The sequence below is a fragment of the Glycine max genome, chromosome 4 (genome assembly GCF_000004515.6).
Source record: "Glycine max cultivar Williams 82 chromosome 4, Glycine_max_v4.0, whole genome shotgun sequence".
Lineage (NCBI taxonomy): Eukaryota > Viridiplantae > Streptophyta > Magnoliopsida > Fabales > Fabaceae > Glycine > Glycine max.
The window spans coordinates 552,501-566,594 of NC_016091.4; the positions used below are offsets into that span (position 1 = coordinate 552,501).

Below are 14,094 nucleotides of genomic sequence, written 5' to 3' on the forward strand. Positions count from 1 at the left end.
AATGATTTGCGACCTCGAAATCTGACTAAAAACTGCTATATATAGACATTCGAAAATAAACTGCCCTAACGGTCGAACATTATCCTAACGCCAAGTGTCCTGCTACGTACACCTTGCATGCACATAACTGCTCCTTAGAACGGTTATCCACATTGCTCGAAGTCGAACTGATTTTGTGAAGTTTTGTCAGAAATGACACTAAGTCCAGAAATCTTGCTGCATTGACTTCGACTCGACCATACGCCCGCTCGATTCGCCCAATGGTTCGAAGCCCTCTTTCTTGTCTTAGCCTTATACTTCGTAAATACTTCCTTGAACCTGTGAATTCCTTTCAATAGACTCTTCTTTCTTTTCGATTCGAACAGAATCTGACAAAATTCGTATTTAGAGCATATTTTTAGCTCATCAAAAATATGGGCTAACAATAATATAATTGTATATTTAAAACTTAATTTTTTTATCAAATGTTAGTTGTTAATTTTTGTTAAAATATTAATTAAAACTTAAATAATTTGATACTACTAATTAAAAAATATATGAAACTCATGTTAATTATTGTATGGGTTCGATGGTTAAATGTAAACGAGTTTGAACTTCCTAAAATGTAATTTTAAAAAAATCTTGAAATAAAGATTACTTTGATATCTGAATATGATGAAGGATTGATTTCCTATCATAACGTGAGAGGATAATTAAAAAAGTGGCGGAAAAAGTTACACTGTTGGAGTTGGGAGAAGAGGAGCACGTGAGAAGACCCCACAGAGAAGCACAGTGGTGGAACATATCAAATGCGCCCACGTGACCTGCCCCGCTTGACGGTTGTACGACCTCACCTCACAGTTGTTAGACCAAAGGTATCACTATCATGCACTTGGATTGGATCATATTCTTAGCCCTTTAGTTGTTCAAATTATAATTTTAAATTTCCATAAATAATAATTTTAAGTATACTCCTCAATTCTTAAAACTAAAGTAAGAAAAATTAAATTAAAATCAATCTTATAAATTATGCATATATTTAAAAGAATCTAATTTAATTGATTCAACATAATACATAAGATATTATAAATCTTTAATATATGTTTTTAATTCTTATCAATAAAAATTATGCATATTATTAATTTCAAAATCTACTTTACTTTAATCGGTTGAAAACTACTAATAAAAAATTTAAAAAAAAACTAGTAACATATTTTTTATTATATTTTCTATTATACTATTTATATCATTGATCAAAATTTATTTAAAAAAATTTAAAAATTATCACTAAAACTCATTAAATAAAAAGTGTGCCTCGCAAAAAATTGTGACAAATTTTTAACAAGTTTTGATCTTTAACAAAAAAAAAGTGTTTAAAAATAGATTAAAAAATATATTATAATATTTTCCATTTAGATAATGAGATATGTGAAGGTGGATTTAGTTCTAGTTCTATATTCATATATTAATACAGACTACAGTTAGTTGCGTCTATTTGGGTAGGAATTTGAATAGTCAAGCTATGACCTGGTAAGTTTGCTTTACACTTTGTATATATACACAATAATTTTTTTAGTTTTTTAATCAATATTTTAAGGATATCGATTAATAAAACTTTTCATGAAAATATATTTGGTGAATAACATTTTATAATATATGAAACGTAAAATTAAATATTTGGAGCGAGAATGTTTAGATTTTAATTAGTTGTTTTAAATGTGAGTGTTGAATATACAAGTATATTATTACTTAGAAAGAGAGAATTTGCTGTACAACAAATGAAATGGCCTCATTTATTCGAGCACTTATTGAAATTCGGGAATTTCTTCCCGAGGAGAAAACTGGAAATGGGATATTTTTTATTTATTTTCTGAAAAATGAACTTTGATGTCTCGAACAAACACAAACTTATATATTATAACTTAGAATAAACAATTTAAAGAGTGGGAGTCTCACTTCCATCACTCTTTCAATTATACTTTCTTAATGTTATTTCTTTTATCTTGTGTGAAAGTATATTTCACGCACTACTTTCACAATTAGCAATAAAAGAAAACTACTTCACGATCATCTCAGACTAACCTTGTTTACCTTGTCTATTTGGTTTTCTTAATCTATTATTTCTTTTGATTTATCATTTTTCTATACTTATCTCTAATTAAATATAATTTTTAAAGAAATTATGAATAGTCAAAATTAAAATTATATCACAACATACATTATTTATTATAAATCTAAAATATATATTATATATTTAAAAATATTTATGTATTATAAATTCTAGTTATAATATAGTTTATATTTTAAAAATATTTATTTATTATGATTTTTTACAGAATTTACTATGAATTTTAATTACATAGTAATAAACATTTATCCTTCATAATACATATATTAAATCTATAAATGAATTTTTTAAACATTCAATTAACAATTGTCTTTTTTCCGTATTTTTCTTTTCGTATCAGGCTACATTATCAATCAAATGAATTACTTATTTATTCTTTTTTTACTTTTCTCTATTTTAAGTTGTTGATAACTCAAAGTTATTCAAGAAACATTTTGGGGGAGGGAAAAGGAAATACTGATACCCTTAACTTGGGTTGAAAAATATTGATCAATTTGAACTTTGATGTCAAGTTTTACTCTTTTCGGCTCCTCCCATACTTCGATGCTTTTTAGCCCCAACAAATTCGGGGCTATGGGTAGAATTTGGGCTCACATACTGGCAAGCCCTTTAATTGAAGCCGCATGCTACTTGCCTTCTATTTTGCTTCTCACACCTCCGTTCTTTTGTTATTTTTTATGTTATAAAAATACTCCTCTTCTCTCTCACCTTTGAATCCCTACTTTGTTTCTTTAATTCATATTACAAAAATTAAAGATATATTAATTTTCGTGATATAATAGAACATTAATAGATAACAGTAATGTAAAAAAAAAAAGAAGAAAAAAGATGGGTGATGCACATCTTCCTTAACTGAATGCTGAAAAGTCCATTGCTGTTAGAGATTATTGAAGGACTACGAACTAAGAAAAAAAAAAGTAAATTTTGAAGAACCTTAGAATGAGCTGAGACTATGCAGCAAAATAATGTTGGGACCAAATTAATTGGGTAATGTTGGTGTTGGGGCTTTAGTGGGGCGGGTGCTACTTGGTTGCTGTCTCTGAGGCATAGGAAATTGCAAAGCGGGAATTCTGAGGGGCAAAGGCAAAGCGGTTAATAATGGTGGCCAAGCAAATTAGGAAAGAGCTTTCTCATATGCTTCCAGTTAGGGAAGCGTATCAAGTTGCGCTTAACTCCTGAGGATGACCATGCTTTCCTAGCTCCACCTCACCACTTCATATTTTCAGGATGACAAGAGCCAAAACATCACCAAATGAGGATGACCATGATTGCGATGGTGAAGATCCTGAAGAAGGCATCATTTATGTGGACTAGATGCCTCCCTCTGTATCAGTATCACTATTCTGCCTCTTTCATATTGACAAACCTTTCAGTGTTGATAGGTATGTTTTAATGAACCTACGTCGAGCATTACTTTTGATAATCTTACTTAGTGCTTAAGTATAGTTTTATTTTAAGATAAATAGTTAGTCTCAAGCTTTCATCAAGATTTGTCCCAAGTTTGGTTTGCTTCGTTCAGTTAACAGATCAATTACTTATGTGCAGTGATTGCAAACACTTCACTAAAATGCATGCTGGAAAGATGCTGTTCTAGTCTTGTAGTTGTGACAACATTATCTGAACACAAAAGACCTTGCGTTGTCTACCCCCAAGTGATGTAGACCAATTTTTGGGTTTTCTCTCCTTAATCCTTATATGGCTTAACCCAGGATGTTACTATACAAGAGGACTTGCTGTATAAAGTTCTTTTCCTTGCTTTATTTCTGTAAGTCGAATTTATAATGTTTACTACTGCTATCCGAATTTGGGGAAGCTATAATGACCTCTAACTTTTTTGGATCTCTTTTTTCCCGTTCGAATCTTTTTTCTCTCTGGGTAAATAGCTCAACGAGATGCATGCACATGTGAATGTGGTATCCTTAGGCCGTTCCTTTCTTTTTACATGGAATTCGTTTAATTTAGGGGGTTGTCTTGTCACTTTAAACTGCTATGTTTCCATCAGGAATATAGTACTGGCAGTCAGCCATGGTTAGAAATGCCTTTGCTTTGCACTTATTTCATTTTCATTCATCCAATCAACCTGTTAATGATAGTCTCGCAAGCTCATAAGAATTTCAAGTTGCTATCGCAAACTGAGAATTTTAAGTTGTTCGTAGAGAAACAGTGTTGTATTTTCTTCCCAAATTATGTGGAGAAAGCTGTAGTCATATAGGCTATCACAGTATATAGTATACAAAAAAGTTGGTTATCACCCTCAATACAAGGGGAGCATTGGATGTTAATCGCTGCTACAATATAAAGGTGGGAAATTGCAATGTAAAATTCCTGTGGCCTTATATTATGATATGTATCAGAAAGCATACTCTCCTAGTCTCCTTTGAACAAAATAAATTATATAAATTATGAAAACACTTGTGTTGTTAAATAGGACAAAATATCTATAACGAATCAATTTCTTATATAGTACGCATTTTTCAGAATTTAAGCATTATATGCATTTTATGTACATGCATTCAGTACCAGGCATGGGAAACGTAGAAATTGCAAACCTTTTTCAGCAAATTGTTCGCAAAACAAACACTACATAAGAATGCAGCTGAGATTTCAAAACGTGTGAAAAAAAAAATATCAAAGAAGTTACAAACAATAGAACTTTGCACTCACTTTTTCCCAGTTGAAAACTATATTAGACCCAAGGTAGTCTGCACGTGGTCCTCCCAAACCTTCAAGTTGAATTCTACTGGGTTATTAGATCTCAGTAAATTGCTACAATGGGATGAATCTTAGACGGAAAAACATAGGGGGAGGTCATCTATAAAGATTTTCTCAAGTCAGTTTAGGTTAACGGTATACCTAATTAGGGTAGGAGTTGTACTTGGAATTTGGAGTTTTGTTTCCTTTTATAGGCCCCTTCTACTAAGATAAGATAATGTAGTTATCTTATGATAAAATATTTATCTTCTGGCAAGATAGGTATTCAGATTCTTCTACTAATAATATTTATCTTCGGTTTATAAACACTAGATACCACAATCACCATCCCTGTTTTAAACTTCAAAATGATCAGCGATTCACCGTACAATTTGATTGTTATTTCATTTTTAATATTTATTAGTCAATATATGAAAGAAACTGGAAAAAAATATCAGCCAATGAATAATCGAAATTCAAAACAATAACTCCTTTGTGCAGTTTTAAAGTCTATCCTATGTCGTCCCTATGTTTGCTACCCATTTCTCCTGGTCACCGGGCATTTGGGGCTCCTTCTCATATGACTAAATGTCAAAATCTCTTTATCACTGTCACAAGATTGTTAGATTTTCAAGAGGGAATAGATTCACTTATTATATCATCTATTGATAATAGAGGCCATATTTTTTTTATGCTTACAGAGGCCATATTAAAGTTATGGAATGCGGACTGTTATTATTTATATAAACAAAAAATACTTTACATTTTTGTACCTTCCGGGTCAGATCGAGGCCCGACCTCCAAGCCTTAGCCTATGTACAGTACATATAACTGGCATATACGTTATCATGCACGGAAATTCATGAGATATAGCATAACATTTTGATAATCATAAAGTGTCAACCCGTGATTACTAGGGAACAGATATACTGAATGACAATAAATAATTCTTTACCTAACCTAGGTAGACAGTTTAACCAATACACTTCAATGCTTTGAGTTAGGTTATCTCCGAGCAAATCTTTTTTGGAACCCTTTTAAAGAAATTATTACATTAATCATGAATTTTCTAAAATAATAAATACAATGACTAGTTAACATTAATTAATTTTCATTCCGTTAGAATGTTAGATTTAATAGAATTTCAACAATATGTATATGAGAAAATGCTTGATTCACACAAACATACACGCATGTAGAAGAAGGTGAATGGTCCATGAGTAGAACGAGTGATTGAACGTCTATAAAGTTCATTAGTTACTCTCATTCTTGATGGTAATCATGCACAAAAGACTCATTGAGTCAAAAAGTTATTCTAAGAAATATGACAGAAAATGCACTCTTGAGCATCCGGAGTGTAGTCATGTAAGTTAATTGAGTCAATTTAAGTCTTTGGAAATATACTTTGCAGAAGGATGAGATGAAGAGTGCCAACATTTGAGTGTTGTTGGACTCTTATAAAACTTGATCAGTTGCCTTATTAGGCTTTTGTTGGACTTGAAGATGGTCCAAAACAATTTTAAAAAACATTATTTTAATTTTAAATTATCCTATTAGTTTAGTAAATTTGCTCTCTTGTTTCCCTTTTAGGTAACCTTTTTCTGTTGTGAACACTCAGCCCATTTAAGGCCTAGTTAAATTATAAAGTGTTCTACAAGCCAAAAAAAAAAAGGTTAATAAGTAGATTGTTTTTGGATTTCATAACTGCCGCAACAACGTTATTAATTACAATTTTAATAACGATATATTATATTTAAAATGACGTTGAAGATACATTAAGAATAATAATAAAGGTGTATTAATAATATTTTTCATAAGAACTTTTCATTCTTGATTCATTAATTAGTTAGCATTTGTCTAAAATAAAATAGTATTATCACATCCTATGAAAAGAGTGTAAAACGTGTTTGGAGTGGGAAAAATATAAGAATCAAGAGAAGTAAAAAAAAGGAAACGAAAAGAAAGGAGAGGATATATATGATAGACGATGTAAATAAGAAAGGAAGATAAAAATAATAGGCCGATGTAGGTGAAGTGTAAAAGAAAAGAATTTGAAAAACTAAAATTGTTAATTTGACGAACAATTATTATTTAGCAGTAGTTTGATTCATTAATTAATGATTATCTTGCGGTGCAGGTTCGCCATTGGCGATAGACGTATACATGTGGTACATGCACTCGCTTACGGACTGAAGATGTAAGAATCAGATTTTATAACAACAAATTAGAATCTATCTTATCTTACTTGATGGAATATCAACTAATTAACTTTTCTATATGTAAGGTCCACGAAAAAAGAAACTGAAAGTTGTCAAATAAAATTCCCAAGAAATTAATACGGTGCAGTGTTGAAGAATCCAATCCAAACGAAAAGGAGAGAGCCTCTCAAAGGAAGCTCTGGAATCCGGATTCAAAGTCAACGGTCAGTTTCCATCTACAAGGAGAGATTCCCAATATTGGTGCTCCACATTTTAGGAGAAAGAACCAAAACTATGCTAAATTTGATAATCAAATATTTGCGATAATACTATGTTTATACCAACAAATTGGATAGTCTCGATTTATATATATTAAGTGACTGAAATTGGTTTTTAAAAAAGTGAGAAAAATTTAGATACAGTTATTTAAATGCTGTTTTTGTTATTTTTTAATTAGAACTAGGGTTTTATTATGGTGATTTGTATAATCTTTTAATGAAAAATCTATATTATGCAGATTATTGAAGTCAAATTCTAAATCTAATTGGCGAGAACAACACCCGAAAAATTGCATCTAAAGTTTTTTCTTTGCAAAATTGATTGAAATTAGAATTGATTTTGAAGTATTTTATATTTATTTTAAGTGTGCACAAAAGATATTTTACAATCGATAGTCTTTTTTATAAAAATTGATTGTCAAAAAATAAATCCTTTTGAAGCATAATCAAATAAAACATGTAAAATATTATTAAAAAAATTTATCCAACACAAAAACGATATAAACTTATTCTAACTCAAAATTAATTATAGACCCAAAATATAAAACATGTAGATATTTTTTTAAAATTACGTTAGTCAACATTTTAGTGTGATTTTAGATACTGATAAAAACAAAGGCACACTGTTAATATTATTTAAAAACTATATTTCTTGAATATGTTGTCGCTTAGGCATACATGGTCTGGTTTAAAAGAGTACTTTGTACCCCCTCTCCCCCTAAGATCGGATTTCGATGATCGGGCCTCTCTCAATTCTTACTTTCAGTTACCCGTAAATGATACTTAATATTTGAATATTTTTTTGACTAAATCTCCTTCCTAGGCACAATCTAGTTAAAAGACCAATACCAAACGTTCATCAGGTTTTACACATTGCACTTGGATAATACAGCTACAGTCTACAAGCTTGTAGGAGCAACTACGTCAAAACACGGCACCTAGTATAATTAGGATTTCAATTTGGAAATGTTTAAGTTACTATCCAATTTTGGGTACATAGCTAGATATAGTAAAGAGAGAGCTAAAAAACAAAGGGAAATAATATATATAATAAGTAATATGATAGAAATATTAAAGAGAAATGAAATGAAAAATTGGGGTGAAAAAGTAGAAGAAAGAAAATAGGAGCGTATGAGTATAATTAACTTTTCAATTTTGTTAACCTCTCTAGTCTCAGTATATGTCACTTTAATTAAGTGATTAAACACAAATAATTAATATATTAAAATTAAGATTGAATCATTTAAATAATATTTATGTTTAATTATTAACATAAATAATTTTTTCAGATTTTATTTATTTTTTATTGAATTTTAAATTAGTTAAAGTTTTTTTCCTCTAATGAACGGAATGATTAAGACTAAAAAAATATTATATGTCACTTCAGATCTTTTATATTTATTTTAAAGTATATGTCGGTCACTTCAAAAATTTAATGAAATATTAATTATTTTTTGATGATATTTTCTTTTACAGAACTTTTAATGATATCTTATTGTTTATGTTTCGCTTAAATCTTTAGATGAGTTTATTCTTATCTTTTAACTTTTTAACAAAGGTATTTTTTTGTCAAAAAGAATAGTTTGTCATCATATTTTGTGAAATTAAATTTTTTTAAAATAACATGCGTATTACTTAAAAAGATAAATAATATGAACATGAGAGTGAACCCTAACCACATGCTATTAACCTGTATCAATCAATGTTTTAAAAATTAAATCCATAAAAGTCTCTCATACTGGTACGAATAACTATAGACTGCATCACTGCATGTTTGGTGTCAATGGAACGTTCAATACTTTAGAGACACTCTTCGTAACTAATTACTAATGTGCATATATATTAGCCAAGTTTGGAGTTCTGGTGATGAAATCGTATACGTTCACTTTTCTCCCACACAAAATATTTGCTCTCTCTTTGGCTGCTGATAAAGTGAAGACGAGGCTAGAATAAGAGAGTTAACAATGTGGGAAAGTATTTTTTTTCTTTTTTGGTCTACGAAATATGATAGTTTCAAAATCAATCATTGAGATTTTTTCCTTTTTTTTCTCTTTTTATTATATTTTATCTATATGATTTTTATTTATTTAATAATAATAATATTTTGATTTATAATTTTATTTAAACATTAAATTACCCATCTTGCTAGCTAGTTTAGATTATTGTTATTCTATAATGCAATTAATATTAAATAATGTGAGCTCACATAGTATTAAACGTTTGACTTTTAAAACAATATCATAATTAAAATAATAATAATTATGTAATGTTTTAAAATGACAATAAGAAAAATAAAATTAAAAATCCACCGAATTTTGTTACTTTGATTCTGACGTGTTGTATACCTGTATATATCCAAAACAAACCAAAAGGACAAATTAAAATTGAAAATCCACCGAATTTTATTACTCGCATTCTGACGTGTTGTAGACTTGTATTATCCAAAACAAACCAAAAAGACAAGATGCTTAATATGAAAATTAAGGAGTTATAATAAACATAGAGTTCATACATTTAGACATGCGTGGCTATGTAAGGAAGAAACACAAAGAAAAAGTAAAAAATAAAATAAAATAAAATAAAGAGCCAAAATGACATAAAAAATGAGAATGACATTAAGAAAAAATATATATTTTATTTTAAATCAACTTCTATATTTAAAGAAGTTAAATCAAATAATTTTTTATAAAAGTTAAGTAAAAAATTATTTTAGCTTATAAAAATACTATTCTTTTATAAATATTTGGTTTAATTAAGTTTTCATATTTGAAAAATAGGTTATTTTCATATTATTATCTAACATTTATTTTTTTTAATTAAGTATCTGAAAAAAAAATTGTTTCAATTTATTGCCTATGGTTAATCTCCTTCCATCAAAGGATAATATAACAAATGAAGTGTTACGTTATCGTGTTTTTTCACTCACATTTCATTGTCACGTCATCACCTCCAATGACATGACAATGATGTGTCAATGATTAGGTTTGAAGACGTGATACTTTATCTCTCATATTATCACTTGGCAGAATGAGATTAACAACATGTAGTAAATTGTAACAAAAAATTTTGTTGTTATTTGACAAAAAATGAAATTTTAGATACTAATATGAAAATGACATATTTTTCAGATATGAGAAACATATTTAAATCATATGTACATTGATGTTTTGCAATTTATGATTAATGTACGCATATAACATGTTATGTCTTTCATCACTCTTCTTTCACAATTCTTTGGACCTAAAATATATATCTCACCATTTGATTTTATTGAATTTTCTTTTAGATTTGTCCATATATTAACTTTTTAATTTCACATGTAATATTATCTTATTAATCTAGTTCAATTAGTTAAACATGATAAATTAACAAATGAATTATTGTAAATTTTAAATAATATTTTTTTATTCCTACCGATAAAAAAACATCTTATTAATTTAATGTATTTCTTATTTTGAATGAAGAATTATCTTTAAAAAATAAATAAGATAAAGTTTCTTAATTTTATATAAGAGTAAATTACATATATATTTATCATGTTATTTTAATTAATTTTTAATTTTGATAAGTTTACAAATTTATTTGATCAAATAAAAGTATTTGAGAAATTATTTTTTTATCGACTTATAAGATTTATTTTTAAACATAACTTAAATTTACGAATACTTTTTTTATTTTTATTTTCAATAAAATAATAAAATTTATTATTTATTATTTTATCTGAAATTAAATTATTTATTTTTTTATAAAACTTTTCTTTATCATTTGCTAACTAAACAAATGTTTTTCAAATTGACTTAAATATGTTTTTCATATATAAAAAATAGATTATTTTCATATTACTACCTAAAAAAATCCTTTTTTTGTTAAATAATTATCTAAAAAATTTTATGTTTCAAGTCATTACTTGTTGTCGGTCCCCTCCTAATCATTAACCTATCATTGAAGAAGATGATAATGTAATATTAAAGTGTGAGTGATAAGTCGTGATAACATAACATTTTTCTGTCACATTATTACTTAATGAAAAGATAATAAGCAGTTAATAAATTGAAAAATTAAATTTTTGAGGTATTTAGTTGAAAATAAATGAATGTTAAATATTAATATAAAAATAAATTATTTTTTATATATATAAAATTTAATTAAGTCTAAATATTTAATGAAATAATCACACTAACTCATCTAGGTGTTTCTTAATTCCTATAAAAAAAAATGTTACTAATCTTTTTAATTTATCAAAACACAATCTATATATATAAAAGGTGGGGAATCTTCGGCGAGGCAGAAAGGTTGAAAAAGAGTTCCTTCTTGGTCCCACCGAGCAACTAACAAAACCCGGAAGAAAGTATTGGTCTGTTACATTACTTGCTTCCTCTCTTCTTCTTCCTCTCTTCTTCTTCTTCTTCTTCTTGTCATGGCTGCTGCGTCTAATCTCTCCACTCTCTCCTCCTCTTCCCTCTCCAAACCCTCGTCCTCTTTCCCTTTCCGCAACACACCAACAAACAACAACGCTTCTTTTCTCCACAACAAATCCCTTCCAAACCAAAACTCTCTCTCTCACAAACTCTCTTCCCCTCTGCCTCTCGCATGCAACCCAAAAAACCAAAACACTTGTGTCTTCTTCGACGACGAAGACCAAAAGCCCCGTGAAGAGTGCGGCGTGGTGGGCATCTACGGCGACCCGGAAGCCTCCCGTCTCTGCTCCCTGGCCCTCCACGCCCTCCAGCACCGCGGCCAAGAAGGTGCCGGCATCGTAGCCGTCCACGACAACCACCTCCAATCCGTCACCGGCGTCGGCCTCGTCTCCGACGTCTTCGACGAGTCCAAGCTCTCCCGCCTCCCCGGCACCTCGGCCATTGGCCACGTCCGCTACTCCACCGCCGGCCAATCCATGCTCAAAAACGTCCAACCCTTCCTGGCCGACTACCGCTTCGGCTCCGTCGCCGTCGCTCACAACGGCAACTTCGTCAACTACCGCTCCCTCCGAGCCAGACTCGAACACAACAACGGCTCCATCTTCAACACCACCTCCGACACCGAGGTTGTCCTCCACCTCATCGCCACTTCAAAACACAGGCCATTCCTCCTCAGAATCGTGGACGCCTGCGAGCATCTCCAAGGCGCCTACTCCCTCGTATTCGTCACGGAGGACAAGCTCGTCGCCGTCAGAGACCCCTTCGGGTTCCGACCCTTGGTGATGGGTAGGAGAACCAACGGCGCTGTAGTTTTGGCCTCCGAGACATGCGCGCTTGATTTAATCGAAGCCACGTACGAGAGAGAGGTGTACCCGGGTGAAGTTATCGTGGTGGACCACACTGGAATCCAATCCCTCTGCCTCGTGTCTCATCCTGAGCCAAAACAATGCATCTTCGAGCACATATACTTCGCGCTTCCTAACTCTGTTGTTTTCGGGAGGTCCGTGTACGAGTCTAGAAAAAAATTCGGAGAAATACTAGCCTCTGAGAGTCCCGTTGAGTGTGACGTTGTGATCGCGGTTCCTGATTCTGGCGTTGTGGCTGCGCTTGGTTATGCTGCAAAAGCTGGGGTACCCTTTCAGCAGGGGTTGATTAGGTCCCACTATGTAGGGAGGACTTTCATCGAGCCTTCGCAGAAAATTAGGGATTTTGGAGTGAAGCTTAAACTGTCTCCGGTTCATGCTGTGCTTGAAGGGAAGAGGGTTGTGGTTGTGGATGATTCCATCGTGAGAGGCACCACGTCGTCCAAGATTGTGAGGCTCTTGAAGGAGGCCGGTGCCAAGGAAGTTCACATGAGGATTGCATGTCCTCCTATTGTTGCTTCGTGTTATTATGGAGTTGACACACCCAGTTCAGAGGAGTTGATATCCAACCGGATGAGTGTGGAGGAGATAAGGAAGTTTATTGGGTCGGATTCGCTGGCTTTTCTTCCCTTGGATAAGTTGAAGACATTGTTAGGGGATGATGCTCTTAACTACTGCTATGCTTGCTTCTCTGGGAAGTACCCTGTTGAGCCTGAGGAACTTCAAATGAAGAGGCTTGGTGTTGCTCACTTCAATTGGGACGACGACTTCAATGGGAATTTCGAATCTATTGATGTGGGGGGTTGGGTTACAAATCAAGATGGGTTTAAGATTGGTAGTGTCTAAGAATGCTTTTGTACTTAGATAACTGGCCAATCAAAATATTGGGTAAATAAATGTCAAACTATCCATACAACTAATTATACAATAAAATAGTTCGCATTCTATTTCGGAATTCTGGATTCTAAAGGTCGATGCAACTAAGTTTTTAGTTAATTTCTTTTTTAAATCATTTTTAGTTCATAATAATAGTTTGATTGGTCAACACATCTAAACTTTTTAAAAATTCAAATTTTTAGTTACTAAACTAAAACTCCATTAAATAATTAAAAAATGAAATTCAAGCTTTTATTCAGAAACTAAAAAATAATTAGCTTAGGAATTTTTACTATTCAAAATTTTGTTTAAGAACTAAAATGTTTAAAAAAGAAACTGATGGATCGTGTTAAATTGACCACCATCCTGCCTTTTGAATTCCTTTCCTTTTTAATCTCATCAACTTAGAACTAATTATAACATGTATACACCACGACCATACAAAATCTACTGTGCTTGTATAAAATCTATCACCATCATTGTCTTCTCACCAGTACCTAAATAGCTTCAAAAATATATGATTTTCAACTTTTTTCCACATTAAACCTCATAAGGGCACCATTCACACCAAACTCTGGGTTTTGCTAATGAAAATATGTTAAAAGTGCATGTAAGTAGCATAAAAACCCACTTTAAAATGGTACAAAAAACCTGGCTTGTTCC

At 31.2% G+C, this 14,094-nt stretch overlaps 1 protein-coding gene and 1 long non-coding RNA gene across 2 annotated transcripts; both read left to right on the top strand.

Moving 5' to 3' along the window:
- The first annotated feature begins 2,816 nt into the window (after positions 1–2,816).
- On the top strand, positions 2,817–3,946 carry LOC102664155 (uncharacterized). Its single transcript, XR_413749.4, has 2 exons — positions 2,817–3,489; positions 3,653–3,946. It is a non-coding gene; the product is annotated as an uncharacterized lncRNA (long non-coding RNA).
- A 7,614-nt stretch (positions 3,947–11,560) lies between these two features.
- PUR1 (glutamine phosphoribosylpyrophosphate amidotransferase) lies at positions 11,561–13,510 on the top strand. Its single transcript, NM_001251341.2, is given in 1 exon segment — positions 11,561–13,510. A coding segment is annotated over 1 exon segment (1,710 nt). The 5' UTR covers positions 11,561–11,691; the 3' UTR covers positions 13,402–13,510.
- Positions 13,511–14,094: the final 584 nt, after the last annotated feature.